General features: G+C 44.9%; 2 protein-coding genes across 2 annotated transcripts; one reads left to right on the top strand and one right to left on the bottom strand.

Moving 5' to 3' along the window:
- The first annotated feature begins 367 nt into the window (after positions 1-367).
- On the top strand, positions 368-9,561 carry LOC129824330 (splicing factor Cactin-like). Its single transcript, XM_055883907.1, has 10 exons — positions 368-779; positions 888-1,563; positions 2,349-2,444; positions 5,126-5,271; positions 6,969-7,131; positions 7,246-7,360; positions 7,627-7,819; positions 8,011-8,130; positions 8,238-8,572; positions 8,698-9,561. The coding sequence occupies exons 1-10, from the start codon at positions 478-480 to the stop codon at positions 9,186-9,188; spliced, it is 2,637 nt and encodes an 878-aa protein (XP_055739882.1). The 5' UTR covers positions 368-477; the 3' UTR covers positions 9,189-9,561.
- A 9,473-nt stretch (positions 9,562-19,034) lies between these two features.
- On the bottom strand, positions 19,035-23,576 carry LOC129824331 (signal-transducing adaptor protein 2-like). The gene is made up of 11 exons (XM_055883908.1): positions 23,387-23,576; positions 22,396-22,467; positions 22,160-22,279; positions 22,020-22,076; positions 21,769-21,923; positions 21,533-21,664; positions 21,352-21,421; positions 21,129-21,231; positions 20,892-20,987; positions 20,677-20,811; positions 19,035-20,591 (listed from the first exon to the last, which is right to left on the bottom strand). The coding sequence occupies exons 1-11, from the start codon at positions 23,507-23,509 to the stop codon at positions 20,536-20,538; spliced, it is 1,119 nt and encodes a 372-aa protein (XP_055739883.1). The 5' UTR covers positions 23,510-23,576; the 3' UTR covers positions 19,035-20,535.
- Between the last annotated feature and the right edge of the window lie 380 nt (positions 23,577-23,956).

Raw genomic sequence — 23,956 nt, 5'->3', positions numbered from 1 at the left:
GTTTGTTTTGATGTGAAGTGCCTTGCTTGGCCTTTTCGATGTCAATTTATGTGTAAACTAAAATATCTCTATACGAAATACTTATAGATGGGATGTAGTGCGCTGATTTCATTGATCATAATAGAATACTTGAGAAAAGCGGAGTTGTATTTCACCATCCCCCATTCTGCTCCAAACGAAACGACCAATCAGTTTATAATATGACGCATACAAACTGCGTCGGTGCTCAATGCAAGTCCCAGTGGTTGGCTTTAAATATACCTGAGAATTAAACAAATGCGAACAAAATCAATATAAAGGTTATTAGGAGAGGATCCCTTCGTTGTTTAAGTTAAATAATGATGTTTATATTTTTCTTAAGGTTTTTTCCCCCTCAAATACAATACAGGTGTGTGCTGCGAACACAAATAATTATACAGGTCCTATTTACGCGACCTAGAAGAGAACGGACCACAACAATTTGGGAACTCTTTTGCCATGGGTCCAAAAAAGCATCGTCGGTCCCGTTCTGGCTCTCGTAGTCGGAACCGGGATCGAAACAGGTCCAAAATAAGCAGATCACAATCACCCGAAGAGAAGAGAGGCCGAAGTCGGTCCATTGATCGGAACATAAAACCCCGGAGAATTGCGCGTTCTGAGAGCGGAAACTCGAACAGCAGTGGCGGATCTACGAGGCGACAAGGACAGCGGCCCCGTAGCAGAGACCATCCCGGATCGAGAAGCGACTCAGACAGCGACAAGAAACGTAAACTGACGGGCAAATCAAAAGACAGATCCAGGTAAACGTTACAGGTTAAGCTATATGAAATAAAAATGTACTGTGTATGTAGTTCGCAAAAAATGGCCCACATACTGTATCTGCAACTATACGTTTTTCTATCCATCAGGTCTGACTCAGATGATCCAAAGGGGAGGAAGAAAAGAGAGAAGAGCAGAAGAGAAGATAAAGGAGAGAAGATGATTGGCAGGAGCCAGTCCCAGTCCGACTCAGGGTCTAGTGCAGACCGGAAGAGTTCGAGGGACGGGGGGAACAATGACCGGGAGAGGAGATGGCGGAGGAGTGCAGACAGAGGGAGCAGAAGCCCCAGCAGAGAAAGGGAACGACAGATGCGGGAGAGAACGAGGGACAGGGAGAGAATGAGAAGCCGAGACAAGGACCCAAGGAAAAGTCGAGACAGAGAAAGAAGCAGCCGGAGGAGTGAAGACCGTGGGAGAAGAGAAGGAAGCAGAGGGAAGGACCAAAGGGACAAAGAGCGTAATAGACGTCGCTCTGGATCCTCTGACTCGTCTAAGAGCTCTGGGTCGGATGGCGGGGCCCGTGGAGGCAGCCCGGGGTCTGGAGAGGCCGGTCCCTCTGTACGAGATGAGAAGAAGAACCAGAGAGAGATGTTGAAGGCCCTGGAGACCCCAGAGGAGAAGAGGGCCAGACGACTGGCCAAGAAGGAGGCCAAGGAGAGGAAGAAGAGAGAAAAGATGGGCTGGAGTGAGGAGTACATGGGCTATACCAATGCAGACAACCCCTTCGGGGACAACAACCTGCTGGGCACCTTCAAATGGCAGAAGGTAAGACAGGGAGAGGAGAATGAGCACTTGAGAAATGGGTGTATGGGATATGGGACTATCAACCTCCTGCTTTTAGAAGTGCAGTGGTTATCAGACCTAGACTAACCGGCAGACTGATACAATGGTTACTCCATGAATATCAGTCTGAAAGAAGTCGCTGTAAAAGAAAATGCAATAGTCTCCACAAGGCAGAATTTGAAAATAAAATATTTATACTTTTTTTACCGGTTGTACATGCTGTTGGTCCTTTTTGGCGGTAGGGGGTGGAGATAAGGTTTCCACAGGAAAGTGTTTACCTGACTTTTTGCGGCGCCGATAGGTTCTGTCACTTGTATCATCAATCTGTTGTCACATTACACGTGATGCACAATATGTAAACAATAGCCGAAACACGTTTCCTCGCAATCAGCTGGAAGTGTTTGCCATTCGGTTAGGCTCGGCCACATTGTGCAAGTGTTTGTCACGTGCTAATTGCGTCAGTATTGAAAATAAAATCCGGAAATACAAATGATCTACAGAACAGCGTACTGAAGGTTGAGTTGATAACATTATTCTGTTGGTAATTTTGTCTCACATTCCTACCAGCAAAAGGAACAACCACATGGATAGCCAATACTTTTATTCAGCATTCTGACTTGTAGAGGTCATGAAATGAAACTTTCCTGGTCAAAATGCTCATTTCTGCCCGACTTAGAATTCTATTAAATTCAACGTCAGGTCTTCAGGCTTCATCAGACAAGGCTCTGAGGAATGTGTGTATTTCTGTATGTTGTTGTTGTGGTCAGGCTCTGGACAGGAAGGGCATTGGCCATCTGGGGGAGAAGGACCTGAAGGACAGGAACAAACGTATCCAGGAGGAGAATCGCAGAGAACTGCAGAAGGTATGCTTCTATGCAACACAAGTTTTCTGGGTCTGCATAATATATCAAGGATAGTTGAAATCGGTGTTAAATTAAGTCCACAGAAGTAACAAGTAATGGTAGACCTACCAATTAGATTTAGTGATTTTACTGATATCAATTTTGTTAATGAATTATTATGTGATTAAAACTCGTAATTCCTTGACCAATTTGGCAAAGGAATTACCAAAAAATCTGGAATGGAATTACTGCAACTGAATTGGCTACAATGGGAAATCATAATAGTCACCTGCTTGGGTCACCTGCTACTGTCCTCTCTTCCACTGACATACTGTTATGTTCAGCTCATAACTGTTTTTTTGTGTCTTTCTTGTGGTCAAACCCAGTGTTACAACAGTCTGAGTCTGGACAACCCCTCTCTCTTTCTCTCTAGTTAATGATGTCACCTCTCCCAGGTCTTACTGACACCTACCCATGAGCCCCTTCTCTTTCCATGGACACTGGGCGTCCATGGACTTTTAAAAGTAGTTGAACCAAATCTGAATCTATCATAGACGTATGTTTCATAAGTTTGGATAGCACAGTACTGAGTACTCTACATTGAGTAGAGCACAGTAGAGTGTACTAAACTGAAAGAAATGTCCCTTATTCAGGACCCTGTCTTTCAAAGATAATTCGTAAAGATCCAAATATCTTCACAGATCTTCATTGTAAAGGGTTTTAACACTGTTTCCCATGCTTGTTCAATGAACAATGAACATTAATCAACATGCACCTGTGGAATGGTCGTTAAGACACTAACAGCTTACAGACGGTAGGCAATTAAGGTCACAGTTATGAAAACTCAGGACACTAAAGAGGCATTTCTACTGACTCTGAAAACTCCCAAAAGAAAGATGCCCATGGTCCCTGCCCATGGTCCCTGCTCATCTGGGTGAACGTGCCTTAGGCATGCTGCAAGGAGACATGAGGACTGCAGATGTGGCCAGGACAATAAATTGCAATGTCCGTACTGTGAGACACCTAAGACAGGCTACAGAGAGACAGGACGGACAGCTGATCGTCCTCGCAGTGGCAGACCACGTGTAACAACACCTGCACAGGATCGGTACATCCGAACATCACACCTGCGGGACAGGTACAGGATGGCAACAACAACTGCCCGAGTTACACCAGGAACGCACAATCCCTCCATCAGTGCTCAGACTGTCCGCAATAGGCTGAGAGAGGCTGGACTGAGAGCTTGTAGGCCTGTTGTAAGGCAAGTCCTCACCAGACATCACCAGCAACGATGTCGCCTATGGGCACAACCCCATCGTCGCTGGACCAGACAGGACTGGCAAAAAGTGCTCTTCACTGACGAGTCTCGGTTTTGTTTCACCAGGGGTGATGGTCGGATTCGCGTTTATTGTCGAAGGAATGAGCGTTACACCGAGGCCTGTACTCTGGAGCGGGATCGAGGTGGAGGGCAGGGCAATCTCAACGCTGTGCGTTACAGGGAAGACATCCTCCTCCCTCATGTGGTACCCTTCCTGCAGGCTCATCCTGACATGACCCTCCAGCATGACAATGCCACCAGCCATACTGCTCGTTCTATACGTGATTTCCTGCAAGACAGGAATGTCAGTGTTCTGCCATGGCCAGCGAAGAGCCCGGATCTCAATCCCATTGAGCACGCCTGGGACCTGTTGGATCGGAGGGTGAGGGCCTGGGCCATTCCCCCCCAGAAATGTCCGGAAACTTGCAGGTGCCTTGGTGGAAGAGTGGGGTAACATCTCACAGCAAGAACTGGCAAATCTGGTGCAGTCCATGAGGAGGAGATTCACTGCAGTAATTAATGCAGCTGGTGGCCACACCAGATACTATCTCTTACTTTTGATTTTGACCCCCCCTTTGTTCAGGGACACATTATTCCATTTCTGTTAGTCACATGTCTGTGGAACTTGTTCAGTTTATGTCTCAGTTGTTGAATCTTGTTATGTTCATACAAACATTTACACATGTTAATACGTTTGCTGAAAATAAATGCAGTTGACAGTGAGAGGATGTTTCTTTTTTTGCTGAGTATATATTATACTCTACTGTACTAAACTCTACTGTACTGAACTCTGCTGCTCTGTATTGTACTGCATTGTATTCTACTGTGATGTCCAAACTTGTGAAACTGTGCTGTAAATGACATTCGTATCCATATTTATGCATTTCTGTGTAGTACAGATCAGGGACCCATGATGTAATTCTGTTACGGTAATGCCGGCACCAGGTATAAATCCACTTCACTTACTGTAGTTCAATAACCAAAAGAGATTTTTCAAACGCAAGGTGCCATGTCATAGCTGATAGCAGACATCTTTTAATATTAATTCGGAGAAGATATTTATCATCGTTTTTGAAAAACGTTGGTCGCATTAAAAGCTTATGGTTACATCTGCACAATTTTTCCACCAAACTCGTTTTTGTTCATTTTTCAGTGGAAATTGTTAAAAGTAGTCCTTGTGCATAGAGTTGTGGTTTGAAAATCTTTTAAATCAGTGTAGTTTTAACACAAAATGGGGTTGGGACCATATAAAGTGTTACATTTGACTCCAACGAAGTCATGCAATTTTACTGTAGGACAATGTGGAGTGAGAGAGAGAGAAAGCCATGCAAGAGCAGGACCTGTGTCTGTGTGTAACTTTGTTTGTGTGTCTGCCTGTGTTTAGGTGAAGCAGCTGCGTCTGGAGAGGGAGCGAGAGAAGGCCATGAGAGAGACCGAGCTGGAGATGCTGCAGAGAGAGAAGGAGGCAGAGCATTTCAAAACCTGGGCGGAACAAGAGGACAACTTTCACTTGCACCAGGCCAAGCTACGGTTAGTGGTGCCACCTTCATTACTGTCCCTCTGTATACCCTGACCCTCAATAACCTCTCACATGCAGTGCATTCAGAAAGTATTCAGACCCCTTTTCCCACATTTTGTTACGTTACAGCCTTATTCTAAAATGTATTAAATTGTTTCTTTCCCTCATTAATCTACACACAATACCCCATAATGACAAAGCAAAACCGTGTTTAAAAAAAACAACAACAAATGTATTAACAATGAAACTGAAATGTCACATTTACATACGTATTCAGACCCTTTACTCAGTACATTGTTGAAGCACCTTTGGCAGCGATCACAGCCTCGAGTCTTCTTGGTATGACGCTACAAGCTTGGCACACCTGTATTTGGGGAGTTTCTTCCATTATTCTCTGCAGATTCTCTCAAGCTCTGTCAGGTTTGATGGGGAGCGTTGCTTCACAGCTATTTTCAGGTCTCTACAGAGATGTTCAATCGGGTTCAAGTCCGGGCTGTGGCTGGGACACAAGGACATTCAGAGGCTTGTCCCAAAGCCGCTCCTGCGTTGTCTTGACTGTGTGCTTAGGGTCATTGTTCTGTTGGAAGGTGAACCTTCGCCCTAGTCTGAGGTCCCGAGCGCTCTGGAGCAGGTTTTCATCAAGAATCTCTCTGTACTTTGCTCCTTTCATCTTTCCCTCGATCCTGAATAGTCTCCCAGTCCCCGCCAGTGAAAAAAACATCCCCACAACATGATGCATGATACTGTCACCATGCTACACCCTAGGGATGGTGCCAGGTTTCCTCCAGACATGACCTTGACATTCAGGCCAAAGAGTTCAATCTTGGTTTCATCAGACCAGAGAATCTTGTTTCTCATGGTCAGAGTCCTTTAGGTGCCTTTTGGTAAACTCCAAGCGGGCTGTCTTTTATTGAGGAGTGGTTTCCGTCTGCCCACTCTGCCATAAAGGCCTGATTGGTGGAGTGCTGCAGAGATGGTTGTCTTTCTGGAAGGTTCTTCCATCTCCAAAGAGGAACTCTAGAGCTCTGTTAGAGGTACCATCGGGATCTTGGTCACCTCTCAGACCAAGGCCCTTCTCCCCCGATTGCTCAGTTTGGCCGGGTGGCCAGCTCTAGGAAGAGTCTTGGTGGTTCCAAACTTCTTCCATTTAAGAATGATGGAGGCCACTGTGTTCTTGGGGACCTTCAATGCTGCAGAAATGTTTTGGTACCCTTCCCCAGATCTGTGCCTCTACACCACCCTGTCTCGGAGTTCTACGGACAATTCCTTCGACCTCATGGCTTGGTTGTTGCTCTGACATGCACTGTCAACTGTGGGACCTTATATAGACAGGTGTGTGCCTTTCCAAATCCTGTCCAATCAATTGAATTTACCACAGGTGGACTCCAATCATGTTGTAGAAACATCTGAAGGATGATCAATGGAAACAAGATGCAGCACCTGAGCTCGATTTCGAGTCTCATAGCAAAGGGTCTGAATACTTTTTGTTGTTGTTGTTGAGGATTTTTTTTATTTAATTCATTTTAGAATAAGGCTAAACAAATAAAATGTGGAAAATGTCAAGGGGTCTGAATACTTTCCGAAGGCACTGTGGTTCCATTCACTCACTCAAAAACAGCCTGGTCCAAAAACAACACCTCACTGCTCCGGTGTCTGCCGATGTGGATTTGTGTGTAGCCCTCTAGCTAATAAATGTTTGTGTGTTTAGGTCTAAGATCCGTATCCGTGATGGCCGTGCTAAGCCCATAGACCTTTTGGCTAAGTACATCAGTGCTGAGGATGACGACCTGGCTGTGGAGATGCACGAACCTTACACCTTCCTCAACGGACTCACCGTCACTGACATGGACGACCTGCTTGAAGATATCAAGGTGTGTGTGCTTACTGTCTTTCTAGAATAAATGGAGCTTGTTGGTTGAGAAATTGTAGTTTGTAGAGGAAGAGAGTGTTTGTTTTTTGTGTGACCCTGTGTGTTTTCTCCGTAGGTATACATGGAGCTGGAGCAGGGGAAGAATGTAGACTTCTGGAGGGATATGACCACCATCACAGAGGATGAGATCAGCAAGCTCCGGAAACTGGAGGCATCTGGAAAAGGCCCAGGTGCACCACCTCAACCACTCAGGCCCAGCTACATGGACATCTCAGTATTGCTCTCTCTCATTGGCCCATTTTCTGTCTTGGCTGTCCACCATCAATCTCTATATTTGTTTACGCCTAGGCATTTCTCCCCTTGTCTCTTTCTCCTAGGGTGTGTCGGAAATGGCACCCTGGTTAAAAGTAGTGTAATATATAATTAGGGCATAGGGTGCCATTTCTGGTGTAGCCCTAGTCTGTCTTGTGATGTTGACTGTCTCTCTGTTCTCCAGGTGACCGCCGTGATGGCATTAACACGTCAGTGAGCACCGATGTTCAGATAGTGTTTAAGGGAAAGACGTACAGCCAGCTCCAGGCGCTGAACCTCAACATGGAGACTAAGATCCGAGCTGGGGGATCCAACCTGGACATAGGCTACTGGGAGAGCCTGATGCAGCAAGTCAGGGTCTTCATGGGCCGAGCACGGTGAGGACCGGTTGATTGCGTGCAGAGCATGGTGCTTGCAACGCCCGGGTTGTGGGTTCGATTCCCACTGGGGACCAGTACAGGCAAAAGTACAGAAATGTGTCTACTCGCTACCATATGCCGCTCGGGATAAGTGTCTGTTAAATGACTAAAATGAAGAAAACAAATGTCAACCCCTATCTGTGTTGTAGGTTGAGAGAGAGGCACCAGGACGTGCTGCGTCAGAAGCTGTTCAAGCTGAAACAGGAGCAGGGAGTGGAGAGTGTGCCTCTCTTCCCCATCATCAAAGAGGAGCCTGAGGACGAGGCTGTGTGAGTATGCGCACGCACACCGTCAACCTCTTTCTACGCGCGCCCGCACACACACGCGCTCAGGTACACAGGGTATGACCTTTGCCGCCTCTGTTTTTCATTCACAGGACCGAGAGCGGGAAAGACACTCCCTCAGAGGTGCCTGGACCCTCCTCTTCCATCAATCAAAAGAGAGATGCAGAGGAGAAGGATGAGCAAGTGGCGGGCCCATCCACGGAGGGAGACGGGGAGAAAGAGGGGGATGGAGAGGAGAAGGGTGAGGTGGTAGAGGCTGTTCTGACAGAGGAGGATTTGATCCAGCAGAGCCAGGCAGAGTATGACTCTGGCCGCTACAGTCCCACACTGCTGCTTCCCTCAGAGCAACCGCTGGACACACACACCATCACACCTGACGAAGACACACACAAACTACACCTCTCACGCAGACAGCTCGCCGTCACAGGTAAGAGGCTTTACACGCCCATATTCGTACATACACAAAAACGCTCAGACATTCTTACAAGGCCTATCTCTACCCATTGTCCTGTTAATCCATCTTTCTCTCTCTGCTCACCCCTTGTTCTCCAGGTGATGCCAATGAGAATGCAGAGGATGAGTTTGTGCGTCGCGCCAAACAGGGCATGGGCGGGGACGAGGCTCAGTTTAGCGTAGAGCTTCCCCTCACAGGGAAGATGTACCTGTGGGCTGATAAATACCGTCCCCGGAAACCTCGCTTCTTCAACAGGGTCCACACAGGCTTCGAGTGGAACAAATATAACCAGACCCATTACGACTTCGACAACCCTCCGCCTAAGATCGTCCAGGGCTACAAATTCAACATCTTCTACCCGGACCTGATCAACAAACGTTCCACACCGCAGTACTTCCTAGAACCCAGTCCCGACAACAAGGACTTTGGGGTTCTGCGGTTCCATGCGGGCCCACCATACGAGGACATTGCCTTTAAGATCGTTAACCGCGAGTGGGAGTACTCTCACCGCCACGGGTTCCGTTGTCAGTTCGCCAACGGGATCTTCCAGCTGTGGTTCCACTTCAAGAGGTACCGCTACAGAAGATAGAACCAGCTGAGTTTAGAACCTCAACAGTCCAACACCAGCCTTGGGCCTGGAACCCAATCCGGACCAGGAAACTCACACTGCCAGGTTTTAACCATAGAAATGGAATGTATAGATCAGACATTACATCAGTTGGGATCATCAGTAAGGTGTTCTAGCGGTTAATGTTTAGTTTGAAGGCCTAAAAAAATCAAATTTACACACTTTGGATCTACTGTGTTTTTATTGGTTATCTTAGTGTTAACCTTTCTCCTTGCTATTACTACGGCAGCCCTGCCCATTCTGTTGTCACAAAGAATGGTTTATATTTTAGTTTGATCAGATAGGCTTTCAATGTACCTGTCTCTGAAATTACATATTAAAGATTTTTTTCCGAGCTGTCTTCCATTTGTTGCCATCAGAGCTGTGAGGTAAAACAGTCTAATAACAAAACATTTGACAAGATTTCAATTTTCCTAGGAGTGGCATTAACTAAGTCTCATAATCAGTCAGGAAGAGGATGTCAACAAATCACAAGATAGTAAACTGTCCCTTTTACCATTGGCTAAGTGTAACGTTGACCTATTTTCAATCTTAGGCACAACAGCTGTTCGATTTAGGACTAATTAACCCCCAATGTGAGCTCTTTCTTAGCAAGTCCACTCCTGCTCCAGATTGAAACCAGTCATGCCTGTTGACTATTCTATACACACACATTGGAGATGCCAAAAACAGTTCAGGTAGAAAGAGTTTTAATAACGTAAACAACACTGATACAGTACAGTTAACAGGATCCTGAAAATGCACTTTAGGCTAGTGACCAATCCTCCAAAAATGTATTTTGTTTTTTTAGATGCGCCGACCCGAGGTATAACAAAGCACAACCATGTTTTTCCATATCTCTAAGGTCTCCCATGTATGAAATGGATGGTTGTGTAAAAATATTTTACTGCAGAAGGGGTTACATTTAGAGATATTGTGACACCATTTGACTCAAACAGTGCAGAATAATGCCTGGCTGCAGGCGTAACCCAATATGGCAAGCTCTGATACTGCTCAAATCTTTAATACAACAAGTCAATTGTCTGCCCAAATACACAAACAGCATTTGGATATCTTAAATAACTTTTATAATAAAGACCTGTAAACACAGATCCATACAATAGGCAGAAATAACTATCAAGAATCCTGATGAATGTAAACTTTGCTTTTTGGTAGTTGTTCAATAGACAACTTTCCATGTCAAATTTACTTTCATTCAGTGCTGTATGGTACCGCCTGGCAAAAATACATACAGTTAAACATTTTATGTTGTGGCTATTGTAATCGCTCTAAGGAAAACAAGTGGGCTCTGACATCCAAATAAGATGTTTTGAGGTCAAAGGTTCTGTAAAGGTTCCCTAGTCGTGCAATTAAGTCAGAGGGTCATCACAGATTATCTTTATATTTGGTCTCAAATCCAATATGGCTGTCATAATAACATTTGATGGAGGTTAAATCATCTGGAAATATTACTTTTGTAAATGAGGCCTTTTTTCAGAATTGTGTACAACACTCATGCCTATAAAGACTGTTGGTGTAAATGCTTTTTTGTGTGTATTTGACCCCCTTTTTACCCCCAAATTCGATCTTGTCTCATCGCTGCAACTCCCCAACAGGCCCGGGAGACACAATCTTCGGCAAAATCATTCGCAAGGAGATTCCTGCAAAAATATTATTTGAAGAAGTGCAAAGGGCCCCCCTCCGAAACATGACCCGCCAAACCGCGCTTCTTAAAATCCGCCCGCTTAACCCCTGTCCGAGTAAACATTGTTCAACTGACGACAGCGGTCTGCCTGCAGGCACCCGGCTTGCCACAAGGAGTCGCTAGAGCTCGATGAGCCAAGTAAAGCCTGGGATCAAACCGAGGTCTGTAGTGACGCCTCTAGCACTGCGATGCAGTGCCTTAGACCACTGCGCCACTCAGGAGGCCTTGTAAATACATTTGATTCTGAATCCAATATGGCCAACATGATTACACTCAACACCTTTGCCCACAAATAAGTAGCCCTTGTTCATTTTGTATTGCGTTATTCTAAAAGGGTTTCATACAGCTCTTGCTATATTTATGAGTGGCACTGCCATGCCTCTGTGGTGTCTGAATAGCCGAAGCCAACTAGTTTTTCAATGTGTGATCATGTTTTAATCTCATTCAAACACCTACAGCATATCAACAATGGGCAATTACACAAAATGTAATAAGCCTTTCAAGACACAAGCACACAGTAGCGTGCTTTCTATTTGGGGTTTTAGGCTGGGTTTCTGTATAAGCACTTTGTGACATCTGCTGATGTAAAAAGGGCTTTATGAATACATTTGATTGATTAGAAAATATGTTAATGTCATTTATTTGACAGTTACAGAACACCTATCTGTTCTAATTAAAATGATTTTCCCAAAGAAAACTTAACTTTCATCCTTTGCATACTGTTCAGTCACAGTGAGTGCTGAATACACTCAAAATATGATCCATTTAGTTGGAACCAAAATTATTTTCCAATCATTCTGAACTGAACCCATATCTTCTTTGTTCCCGTCTGACCAAAAAATAAAGTTCTGAACCAGTTCGAACCCATATAGTTCCTTTTTGTAATTTTTGTAACCTTTGAAATCAACATAGTTTTTACAGAATAGATCATTCATTTACTCAACCTATTAGCACAGCTAGAGAAGCTTGCTATGGAACGAGATGCAACAGAAATTTCACAGGTGGGGAGAGAGAGGGGTAGACATGGAGGGGGCTTGGCTTGAAAAGCTGAACATCATGACGTGAACTGGAATGTGTTCAGGCTATTACTAGCATTATAATTTCACCGAATTATAGAATTATGAGGACATGAGGAATATTTTTTGGTACAAAAAGGTTCTCAAGATTTGAAAATAACGGTTCTGTTCCAGAACACAAGAGATCACTTTAGTTCCGGGTTCTGTTTCCATTTCTCAAAATGGGGGTGGGGAGAGAATAAAGTTGAATAATAAACAGAAGAGAAAAGAGAGAGGATATCAGTCTGACTCACAGCTCCAAGTCTGGGGGTGGGGATGTCACAGCTGTACATCACCAACTTCACAAAGGACAGTTCCACGGTTACCGTTGTCCAACACGCTGTACGCACACACCACAGAGAGGTCCCTTGGACACAACAACACAGTGCATTAAAGACACATTAAAGAGAAACTCTCACATGCGCGTACACACACACACACACACACACACACACACACACATAGATACACTAACACACAAATCAAATTTTATTGGTCACATACACATGTTTAGCAGATGTTATTGCGGGTGTAGTGAAATGCTTGTGTTTCTAGCTTCAACGATGTAGTAATATCTAACAATTTTACAACAATACACACACATTTAAAGTAAAGGAATGGAATTAAGAATCAATAAATATTTGAACGAGCAGTGTCGGAGCGGCATAAACTAAAATACAATAGAATATCAAATCAAATCCAACTTTATTTGTCACCTGCGCCAAATACAGCAAGTGTAGACCTTACCGTGAAATGCTTACAAGCCCTTAACCAACAGTGCAGTTCAAGAAGAGTAAAGAAAATATTAACCAAATAAACTAAAGTAAAAAATAATAAAAAGTAACACAATAACATAACAATAACGAGGCTATATACAGGGGGTACCGGTACCGAGTCAGTGTGCAGGGGTACAGGTTAGAGGTAATTTGTACATGTATGTAGGGGTGGAGTGACTATGCATAGACAATAAACAGCGAGTAGCAGCAGTGTTCAAAAGAAAACGGATGGGGGGGGTCAACGTAAATAGTCTAGTGGCCATTTGATTAATTGTTCAGCAGTCTTATGGCTTGAGGGTAGAAGCTGATGAGGACCTTTTGGTTCTAGACTTGGTGCTCTGGTACCACTTGACGTGCAGTAGCAGAGAAAACTGTCTATGACTTGGGTGACTGGAGTCTCTGACAATTTTATGGGCTTTCCTCAGACACTCATATTATATAGATCCTGGATTGCAGGAAGCTTGGCCCCAGTGATGTACTGGGCCGCGCCGTACGCACTAATCTCTGTACAGTCAGATGCTGAGCAGTTGCGTTTGGACCATGATAGATCGTTGGTGATGTGGACACCAAGGAACTTGAAACTCTCGACCCGCTCCACTGCAGCCCTGTTGATGTTATTGTGGGCCTGTTCGGCCTACCTTTTCCTGTAGTCCACGATCAACTCGTCTTGCTCACATTGAGGGAAAGGTTGTTGTCCAGGCACCACACTGCCAGTTCTCTGACCTCCTTCCTATAGGCTGTCTCATCGTTGTCAGTGATCAGGCCTACCACTGTTGTGTCATCAGCAAACTTCATGATGGGGATGGAGTCATGCCTGGCCGTGTAGTCATGAGTGAATAGGGAGTACAGAAGGGGACTGAGCACGCACCCCTGAGGGGCCCCCATGTTGAGGATCAGCGTAGTGGATGTGTTGTTACCTACCCTTACCACCAGGGAGCGGCCTGTCAGGAAGTCCAGGATCCAGTTGCAGAGGCAGGTGTTTAGTCCCAGGGTCCTTAGCTTAGTGATGAGCTTTGAGGGTAGTATGGTGTTGAACGCTGAGCTGTAGTGAATGAATATCAGTCTCACATAGGTGTTCCTTTTGTCCAGCTGTGAAAGGGCAGTGTGGAGTGCAATAGAGATTGCATCATCTGTGGATCTGTTGGGGCGGTATGAAAATTGGAGTGGGTCTAGGGTTTCTGGGATAATGGTGTTGATGTGAGCCATGACCAACCTTTCAAAGCATTTCATGGCTACAGACTTGAGTGCTATGGGTCGGTAGTCATTTAGGCAGGTTACCTTAGTGTTCTTGGGGACATGGACTTTGGCGGTTTGCTTGAAACATGTAGGTATAACAGACTCAGACAGGGAGAGGTTGAAAATGTCAGTGTGTCAGCGTATACTCGGTGTACACGTCCTGGTAATCCGTCTGGCCATGCGACCTTGTGAATGTTGACCTATTTAAAGGTCTTGCTGCAGAGAGTGTGATCACACAGTCGTCCGGAACAGCTGATGCTCTCATGCATGTTTCAGTTTTACTTGTCTCAAAGTGAGCATAGAAGTTATTGAGCTCGTCTGGTAGGCTCGTGTCACTGGGCAGCTCTCGGCTGTGCTTCCCTTTGTAGTCTGTAATAGTTTGCAAGCCCTGCCACATCTGACGAGCGTCGATGCCGGTGTAGTACGAATCGAACTTAGTCCTGTATTGACCCTTGCCTGATGGTTCGTCAGAGGGCATAGCGGGATTTCTTATAAGCTTCCGGGTTAGAGTCCCGCTCCTTGAAAGCAGCAGCTCTTTAGTGCAGTGCGAATGTTGCCTGTAATCCATGGCTTCTGGTATGTACGTACAGTCACTGTGGGGACAACGTCATCCATGCACTTATTGATGAAGCCAGTGACTGACGTGGTGTACTCCTCAATGCCATCGGAAGAATCTTGGAACACATTCCAGTCTGTGCTAGCAAAACAGTCCTGTAGTTTAGCATCTGCTTCATCTGACCACTTTTTTATAGACCGAGTCACTGGTGCTTCCTGCTTTAATTTTTGCATGTAAGCAGGAGGATAGAATTATGGTCAGATTTGCCAAATGGAGGGTGAGGGAGTCACTTGGAAATGTCCTTGTTTTGAAAGAAAAGCTACTTTTTTTGGTCCATTAAAATAACATCAAATTGATCTGAAAAACAGTGTAGACATTTTTAATGTTGCAAATGACTATTGTAGCTGAAAAAGGCAGATTATTTATGGAATATCTACATAGGCGTACAGAGGCCCGTTATCAGCAACCATCACTCCTGTGTTCCAATGGCACGTTGTGTTAGCTAATCCAAGTTTATCATTTTAAATGGCTAATTTATCAAGGTGAGACCTAGATGCAGACACAGGAGGCAGATGGTTGGAGTCTTACAATGTTTATTAAGCCAAAGGAGTAGGCAAGAGAATGGTCGTGGACAGGCGAAAAGGTCAAAACCAGATCAGAGTCCAGGAGGTACAGAGTGGCAGACAGGCTCGTGGTCAAGGCAGGTGGGTACAAAGTCCAGAAACAGGCAAGGGTAAAAGAAAAAAGCAGGCGACCGGGAAAACCGCTGGTTGACTTGGAAACATACAAGACAAACTGCCACAGAGAGACAGGAAACACAGGGATAAATACACTGGGGAAAACAAGCGACACCTGGAGGGGGTGAAGACAATAACGAGGAAAGGTGAAACAGATCAGGGTGTGACATAATTGATCATTAGAAAACCCTTTTGCAATTATGTTAGCACAGCTGAAACTGTTCTTCTGATTAAAGAAGCAATAAAACAGTCCTTTAGACTAGTTGAGTATCTGGAGCATCAGCATTTGTGAGTTCGATTACAGGCTCAAAATGGCCAAAAACAAAGAACTTTCTTCTGAAACTCTTCAGTCTATTCTTGTTCTGAGAAATTAAGGCTATTCCATGCGAGAAACTGCCAAGAAACTGAAGATCTCGTACAACGCTGTGTACTACTCCCTTCACAGAACAGTGCAAACTGGCTCTAACCAGAATAGAAAGAGGAGTGGGAGGCCCCGGTGCACAACTGAGCAAGAGGACAAGTACATTAGAGTGTCTAGTTTGAGAAACATACGCCTCACAAGTCCTATAGTGGGATCTTCATTAAATAGTACCCGTAAAACACATCTCAACGTCAACAGAGAATTGCAAAGAAAAAGCCATATCTCAGACTAGTCAATAAAAATAAAAGATTAAGATGGGCAAAAGAACACAGACACTGGACAGAGGAACTCTGTAGACCCTGCCATATACCGCTCGTGTCTGAGCCGTTGTATTGCGACTTGTCTTTGTACTGACGTTTTGTCTGTTTGATTGCCTTATGGAGGGAATAACTACACTGTTTGTATTCGGCCATAATCCCAGTCACCTTGTCATGGTTAAATGCGGTGGTTCACACACATACCGTGCAGACACGAGCCACGCAGGACACCACCAGTTTGCTGTTGAAGTCATACTCCACAGCAGTCTCACTGAAGAACAGGTAGACCTTGTCATCAACACCCGCTGACCTGCTCTCACACTCTGGAATCTGGCCCATGGAGATGAAGTTGGGCTCTGGGAAATAACAATATAGGGAGATATCAACCTAAAGACTTTAGCCTGGTCTCAGATCTCAGATTTACATAAGTATTCACACCCGAGTCAATACTTTGTAGAAGCACGTTTGGCATCAATTACAGCTGTGAGTCTTTCTGGGTGAGTCTCTAAGAGCGTTCCACCCATTTAATGCACATTTGTGGCCTGCTGGAGGTCATTTTGCAGGGCTCTGGCAGTGCACCTCCTTGCACAAAGGCGGAGGTAGCGGTCCTGCTGCTGGGTTGTTGCCCTACTACGGCCTCCTCCACGTCTCCTGATGTACTAGCCTGTCTCCTGGTAGCGCCTCCATGCTCTGGACACTACGCTGACAGACACAGCAAACCTTCTTGCCACAGCTCGCATTGATGTGCCATCCTGGATGAGCTGCACTACCTGAGCCACTTGTGTGGGTTGTAGACTCCGTCTCATGCTACCACTAGAGTGAAAGCACCGCCAGCATTCAAAAGTGACCAAAACATCAGCCAGCAAGCATAGGAACTGAGAAGTGGTCTGTGGTCACCACCTGCAGAACCACTCCTTTATTGGGGGTGTCTCACTAATTGCCTATCATTTCTACCTGTTGTCTATTCCATTTGCACAACAGCATGTGAAATTTATTGTCAATCAGTGTTGCTTCCTAAGTGGACAGTTTGATTTCACAGAAGTGTGATTGACTTGGAGTTACATTGTGTGGTTTAAGTGTTCCCTTTATTTTTTTGAGCAGTGTATATTACGATTGAGGGATACTACAGCGTGTAGTATAGTATTCTACAGTATACTACAAAATTCTACAGTAAGTGCCACACACGATCAAGGGATACTACAGTGTGTAGTATAGAATTCCACCGCAGCATATTCTTATTCATGGTCCTGGGGACCCAAAGCATTGCACATTTTAGTTTTTGCCTTAGCACTACAAACCTGATTCAAATCATCAAAGCTTGATGATGAGTTGATCATTTGAATCAGCTGTTTAGTGGTAGGGCAAAAACGCAAATGTGCACCCTTTTGAGTCCCCAGGACCAGGATTAGGAAACACTGTTCTACAGTAGACTACAATATTATATATTAAGCACTGTACGATCAAGGGATCCTACAGTGTGTAGTATAGTATTCTATAGTATTCTACAGCAGGGATGGGCCACAAAAAAATCTGAACTCATGAGGGTGGCCAGTTGCTCGCTGGTCTGCGTGCCCACATCCATACCCCTGTCCCCTCACCACCACCACATTGCGAGCGAAACATTTTAGTGGCCTCCCTCTTGACAGCGGAGATAATTTTTTTGACATTTTAGAGTTAATTTAGTGCAATTCTACACATTTTGCCTTGGGGTGTAGAGAAAATCTTATAGTTTTTTAAAACAAATTTGCTGCGATTCAATTTTTTTTCTCCATAGGGTGGAGAGAAATGTTTGCAGTTTTTTAATATGATATCTGACTGAGACTGACTACCAAAATAAAAACAGACAATGAGCAAAATGTTACAAAACATTTTTGAAACAATTATGGAAGGTATGCTGGAGAGGATATTGCTCTCATTCAAATTTGCACTTTGCTTCCACCTGCTGGTGTGCAAGGCTCCAATGAGAGCAGAGTAAAGGCTGCAAGAGCTGATTCTGTTGGTGCAACAATGACCTGCCACTGGCATTAAACAAAGCATGCGTGTCCATGTATGTTGATGATTTAACCATATACGCATCAGCAACCACAGCTAATGAAGTCACTGAAACCCTTAACAAAGAGTTGCAGTCTGTTTTGGAATGGGCGGCCAGTAATAAACTGGTCCTGAACATCTCTAAAACTAAGAGCATTGTATTTGGTACAAATTAATCCCTAAGCTCTAGACCTCAGCTGAATCGGGTAATGAATGGTGTGGCTGTTGAACAAGTTGAGAGACTCAATTACTTGGCGTTACCTTAGATTGTAAACCGTCATGGTCAAAACATATAGATTCAATGGTTGTAAAGATGGGGAGAGGTCTGTTCGTATTAAAGAGATGGTCTGCTTTTTGACACCACACCCCACAAAGCAAGTCCTGCAGGCTCTAGTTTGGTCTAATTTTGATTATTGTCCAGTCGTGTGGTCAAGTGCTGCAAGGAAACACCTAGTTAAGCTGCAGCTGGCCCAGAACAGGGCGGCATGTCTTGCTCTTCATTGTAATCAGAGGGCTGATATAAATACTATGCATGCCAGTCTCTCTTGGCTCAGAGTTGAGGAGAGACGGACTGCATCACTTCTTTTTATAAGAAACATTCTTGTGTTGAAAATCGCAAATAGTTTGCATTGTCAACTTTGTCAACACAGCTCTGATACAAACACTTACCCCAACAGACATGCCAACAGGAGTCTTTCACAGTCCCCAAATCCAGAACAAATGCAAGAAAGCGTCGTATTATATAGAGCCCTTATTGCATGGAACTCCATTCCATCTCATATTGCTCAAATAAACAGCAAACCTGGTTTCAAAAAAACTGAAAAAGCAACACCTCACAACGCCTCTCCCCTATTTGACATAGATATTTTGTGTGTATGCATTGAAATGTAGGCTACGTGTGCTTTAAAAATGTTCTTATGTAGTTCTGTCCTTAAGCTGTTCTTGTCTATTAATGTTCTGTATTGTCATGTTTCATGTTGTGTGAACCCCAGGAAGAGTAGCAGCTGCTTTTGCAACAGCTAAATGGGGATCCTAATAAAATACCAAATAAGTATTCTTGTTTCATGCAAACCATTTATTTAATATCCTTGAATAGGACATCTCATAAATACCACTGATGTTTCTCTTAAACAACACTGACCAACACCCAGGACATAGAAGATAATTGTACAAGACAATGCACAGTGTACAATGTAGTTCTGAAAGTCCAATAGAGGATGCACTCCCTCCGAACAAATCAGCCAATGACCACAGGGTTTGAGTTCCACTGAATTGTGCTTGTGTACCAGCCCACAACACCAAAGAACAAGAGGAGCAAATGAAATCAATGGTGTACAGTAAGCCTAAATTACAATACTTTCATACTTTGTTGCAACAGGACAAAGAACCTTTGAGGAGTAAAAAGTGTCCTAGCACCAGTAGGTCATAGCATCACACAGTAGCCTAGCCGATTAAACTCCACGATTTAAAATTAAGTCGAGTGGCGACTAGTGTGGGCGGACTGGAGCTCCGACATCACATAAAATTACGTTCTTATCCAGATCTACTGATTTCAGCACCCAAAGAATAGCCCGCAATTACACACAACATTGTTCTGTGTAATTGCGGCTATTCCTTGGGTGCTAAAATCAATTGTTTTTGATAAAAAAAACGAAATTTTCGTGATGTCGGAGCTCCCGTCCGCCCACACTAGTCGCCGCTCAACTCTATCGTAAATCATGGAGTTTAGTTGAGTATAGTCGGCTAACAGTAGCCTAGGCCTAGCACACACACACACACACACACACACAGTAGAAAATAAGGTTTCACGTGAGTTGTAGCAACGACACACACAGTAGAGAAGGTTTAGTCAAGTGGAGCACCATACCATCATTGCACCAACATAATACAATAGATTAGAGCATTGGCATTCTAGATGCACGAGAACAACTAGACATGTTTATCTCATCCAGTGGGCATTAACCCAGGACCTGGAAGGTGTGTACTGATGTACAGGCTCAAGGTGTGCATGCTTTTGTTCCAGCCCAGCAATAACACACATGATTTCATTTATCAAGACTTTAATTCGTTGATCCAGGTGTTAGTGTTGGGTTTGAACAAAAGCCTGCACACACACCCAGTAGCGCTCCAGGACCAGGGTTGGTGACTACCGCTCTAGTCTGGTTTCTCAAGCTTCTGGTGTCACTCTTTCTAGTCTCCAGTGTGGCGTCAGTTACATCAGCAGCAGGACAACAGACATTGGCTCAATCGGAACAATGGAGTAACAGGCTCCTTTGTATTTGTGTGCTCATCTAATGCTCAACCCCACTGGTTATCCCTTCTTGAAAACGGTTTTGAGGCTGCAATTTTAGGCTGCTGAACACAACTCAGGTGGATAAGGTGCGTTATCCAAACATGGTGGGAAACACTTTGAAAGGTACAGTAGGACTGTGATCCATGAGGACCAGAGTTGTGCACCTATTCTGTAGTGCACCAATCAGAAGGCACAGGAAGAGAAGAAAGCTGCTGGTGGTGGAAGAGTTTTGACCGCTAGTTGGCTGAGCAATTACCGGAAGTCACTCCTGACTGGTCCGTCTCTTCTCCAGTTTCATTTTGAGCTCCTCTGTGAGGCCTGGGGAGAGAGGAGTGAGACCTCTGTAGTATGAGTGTGCGTGTGGGAATGAGTGGATACATTGATCAGGACACATGCCACTCACTTTGTGCGAGGAGGGGGGAGGGGGAGAGAACAAGCCGTCTCATTGGGCTGCTTGGAGATGACGGTACTGGTGATGTCACAGCTGACAGGATACGGCGGTCGGGAGCAGGAGACCTGGGTAGGGGTTTCCATCGCTCTACACCAGGACAAACAGAGCGGTTAGTATGTGTGTGTGTGTGTGTGTGTGTGTGTGTGTGGTGTAGGATTTCTGGGTACCTTGTTTGGGGGGTAGGGCAGGGGCTTTGGGTAGTGGGCTGGAAGGGGCACAGTGTAATATTCTCTCTCCATTCTCTTCATTGGACGAAACAAACGCTGAAGGCGATAAATACACAAATATCAATTAACTACATGAACATTGGACAGAACCTCAGATACTGTATCTCTTAGGATTTCAATCAACACTGTGTAAGTGGAAATGTGTTGAGAATTAGTGTGTGTCCGTGTGTGTCTCACTGATGTTCTCCTCATAAGGTTCCTCCAGAAGAAAGGGCTGTAGGGTTCCTGCTGTCTTCTCCACCAGTGCATCGATGACATCATGAAGCGTAGCACAGGGAATCTAGAGAGGGAAAACACAGAGTTAGGACCCATGGAATAGCAAGATATGAGGCAAGACAACAATGTAGCATGTGTTTATATGTGTGTTGTAACAATGTGTGTGTGAGTGTGTTGGACTTACTGGGTTCTCAACGTCTATCACATATCCTCCCTGCTCTCTCTGAGTCACACGATAGTGTCTGAACACTGACCTGAGAAAGAGAGAGAGAAAGAGAGAGAGAGAGAGAATGCAATTGACAGATCAAATCAATCAAAAAAATGCTTGCAGATCTGTGTGTATATCTATGTTGAGTGGCCGTTACCCGTTGAGATCCTGGCGGGTGGTGACAGCCAATGAAGATCCGTCTCTGCCGGGCCTCAGCAGCATGTTGCCACAGTCTGGATGTCTCTCTAACAGAACTTCTGCCTCAGTCCTCGACACAGGCCGGAAACACCTATAGACACACAAACGCATACCGCAGTTTCATGTACACACACAAACACACCTAAGTGTAACACACCTGCACTCACTTCAGTGTCAGCAGTGTGTGTGACTCACGATGGGATCTCCCCCAGTAGAGGTACTGATAGGGGTGAGGGGGGAGCGCGGGTGGGGGTGCGTGCTGCTCTGCGTCTGTTCCTTTCTCGGTCCACCACCTCTCTCAGCATCTGCACCTGCCCCGGCAGCAACGTCAGACAGCTGGGCACACTCAGCTACAACAACAAATCACACAGGGGGTTACTGACAGTTCAGGGATCAACCACCAATCAGACAGGATTATACTGCGATGTAGGGTGTATGATACTTACATCTACGACAGATTGGAGGAAACCCTTCCACAGCTCTCGAGCCTCTAGATTGGCAACCTGGATGAGAGGAGACCAGAGAAGAGGTTGTTTCTCTCTGGCTGGCTGTGTGTGTGTGGGTGTGTGTCTGTGTGTTTTATTACTGTGAGTTTTGTCTCTCCATCCTTCATGCGCAGTATGAGTCTAGCTGCCTCCAGGTTTCTGTCTCGGCTGCAGTCGTCTTTGAGTGAGACAAAGCCACTGAGATCCATCTTCTCCACATACTGCAACAGATACACAGATAGACAAATTAACATATACAATAACTCATCCCTGAAGATTTACAAAGTGTTTAACACACACACACACACACACACACACACACACACAGAGCATTTACGTGAGTGTCCTTGGCATTATTAAAGAAGAAGAGGGTGTTCCCACACAGACAGGTCCACAGCCGCCGAGAGATCTGGTAACACATACGGACAGTTACACAGAGGGAATTAGAGCAGTTTAATATTTTAATTGACAACTTCAACATCTATCATGGTTATAACATGAGTTGTATTACATATATTCACACACAGTTTAGCTCCCTCACACACACACACTTTGGCCCACTAGTGATCCCAGGTCTCAGGGGATGAATCTGCACCACAGCTGTTGTCAATCTGTGGCCATGTGATCCTCCCTTCAATAGAGTGCACCTGAACCCCAGTCCAAATATCGGGTCTATGTGTGTGTCTTTGTTCCACATTCCCCCATCACCTCCCTCCCAGCTGTGTCATTATCATGCAGCACCACAACCCACACAGCTCAGCTGACCACTGACACAACCCCATACTTCTCTCCTCTCCCAAACTCCATAGCACAGCGACACTACCACTCAGCGAAAGGCATGGCCAAAGTACAAGCAGCTGTCAAACATTTACCGTTGTCAAAAATCACTGAGTCAGCCCGAGCCTTCCTTTTTGGTTGAATAGGCCAATACATATAATAATTTGTGTTACTGACATAATGACAAATCATGTCTTGACTAGGCTACATTCACCGGGAAATGCCTGTAGTGTTATCCTTTTAAATTCAGTGGCCACTCTAACCCGAGGTTAATAGGAGGACGCTTAGTATACGCGCTTAATTAACTCGCACTCCAGTTGTCTGCTAGTAATCGTGCGCAATAAGCAAGTGTACCGCTAGATGAAAATCACTGCCAGTTTTTTCAAGACTCGCCCATTCGCACACAATAAGGAAGTTGACAGCTTTCGCAGAATGGGGTTTCCAAGGAATTCGCCCCCGCCCGGTGCGCGCTATCTGGGCGACACTATGCAGCCACTCACACAGCATGCAATGCACCGACATTTGTACATTGACGGTATGGCTGCACCTACCTTTTCTTTCGGTCCCCGTTTTTCCAGGTATCCTTCGTAGTAGCAGGGCGGGAGCTGAGCCCTCGTTCCCGAGCGCTGTTTGACTGGTGCAGCCGCCATGAGTATCGCTGGCTGGCTGGGCATAGACAGAGGACAAAGGGGCGCTTAGTAATTGGGAGAGATGACACGCCTTCCTCCGAAGAGATATCACCATGGATATCCGCCAACAGCTGGCTGTCGTGCACCTCCTTATGTGTCAGTCAGTATAGGATATGTCATTGTGTGGTTTATTGTGAAGTTTGCTTTGATTAGGCTTCTTCAGTAGGGTGAGAGATTGGTTGTGACATCTCAAATATATTGCTTGAAAAGTCGAACACCACCTGCTTGGACACTTATTCCAGAGACTGACTGATCAATAAATTTTTTGACAATCGACTTGTTTTTGAAACCACTGATTAAATTATTCTATGAATTTAGGCTACCGTTACCGTCAATTTCATTCAACATTGTGTATAATATTTAAACTACACTGTATTAATGAAAGACTTCTGAAAATAGTGCAATTCATATGTAAATGATGTGCATAATGTG

The sequence above is a fragment of the Salvelinus fontinalis genome, chromosome 26 (genome assembly GCF_029448725.1).
Source record: "Salvelinus fontinalis isolate EN_2023a chromosome 26, ASM2944872v1, whole genome shotgun sequence".
NCBI classification, from domain to species: domain Eukaryota; kingdom Metazoa; phylum Chordata; class Actinopteri; order Salmoniformes; family Salmonidae; genus Salvelinus; species Salvelinus fontinalis.
Note: the sequence above shows the minus strand (reverse complement) of the source record. Positions and strands in the feature narration are given on the sequence as shown.

What these genes read in the sequence shown, in the direction of transcription:
- LOC129824331 (XM_055883908.1), bottom strand. Translation starts at nt 23,509, where the DNA reads ATGCCCAGCCAGCCAGCGATACTCATGGCGGCTGCACCAGTCAAACAG. An exon ending in ATAATGCCAAGGACACTCAC is followed by an intron (nt 22,280 to 22,395) that starts GTAAATGCTCTG and finishes TATCTGTTGCAG; the next exon opens with TATGTGGAGAAGATGGATCT. An exon ending in ACCCGCCAGGATCTCAACGG is followed by an intron (nt 21,422 to 21,532) that starts GTAACGGCCACT and finishes TCTCTTTCTCAG; the next exon opens with GTCAGTGTTCAGACACTATC.
- LOC129824330 (XM_055883907.1), top strand. Translation starts at nt 478, where the DNA reads ATGGGTCCAAAAAAGCATCGTCGGTCCCGTTCTGGCTCTCGTAGTCGG. An exon ending in ATCGCAGAGAACTGCAGAAG is followed by an intron (nt 2,445 to 5,125) that starts GTATGCTTCTAT and finishes GCCTGTGTTTAG; the next exon opens with GTGAAGCAGCTGCGTCTGGA. An exon ending in GAGCCTGAGGACGAGGCTGT is followed by an intron (nt 8,131 to 8,237) that starts GTGAGTATGCGC and finishes TTTCATTCACAG; the next exon opens with GACCGAGAGCGGGAAAGACA.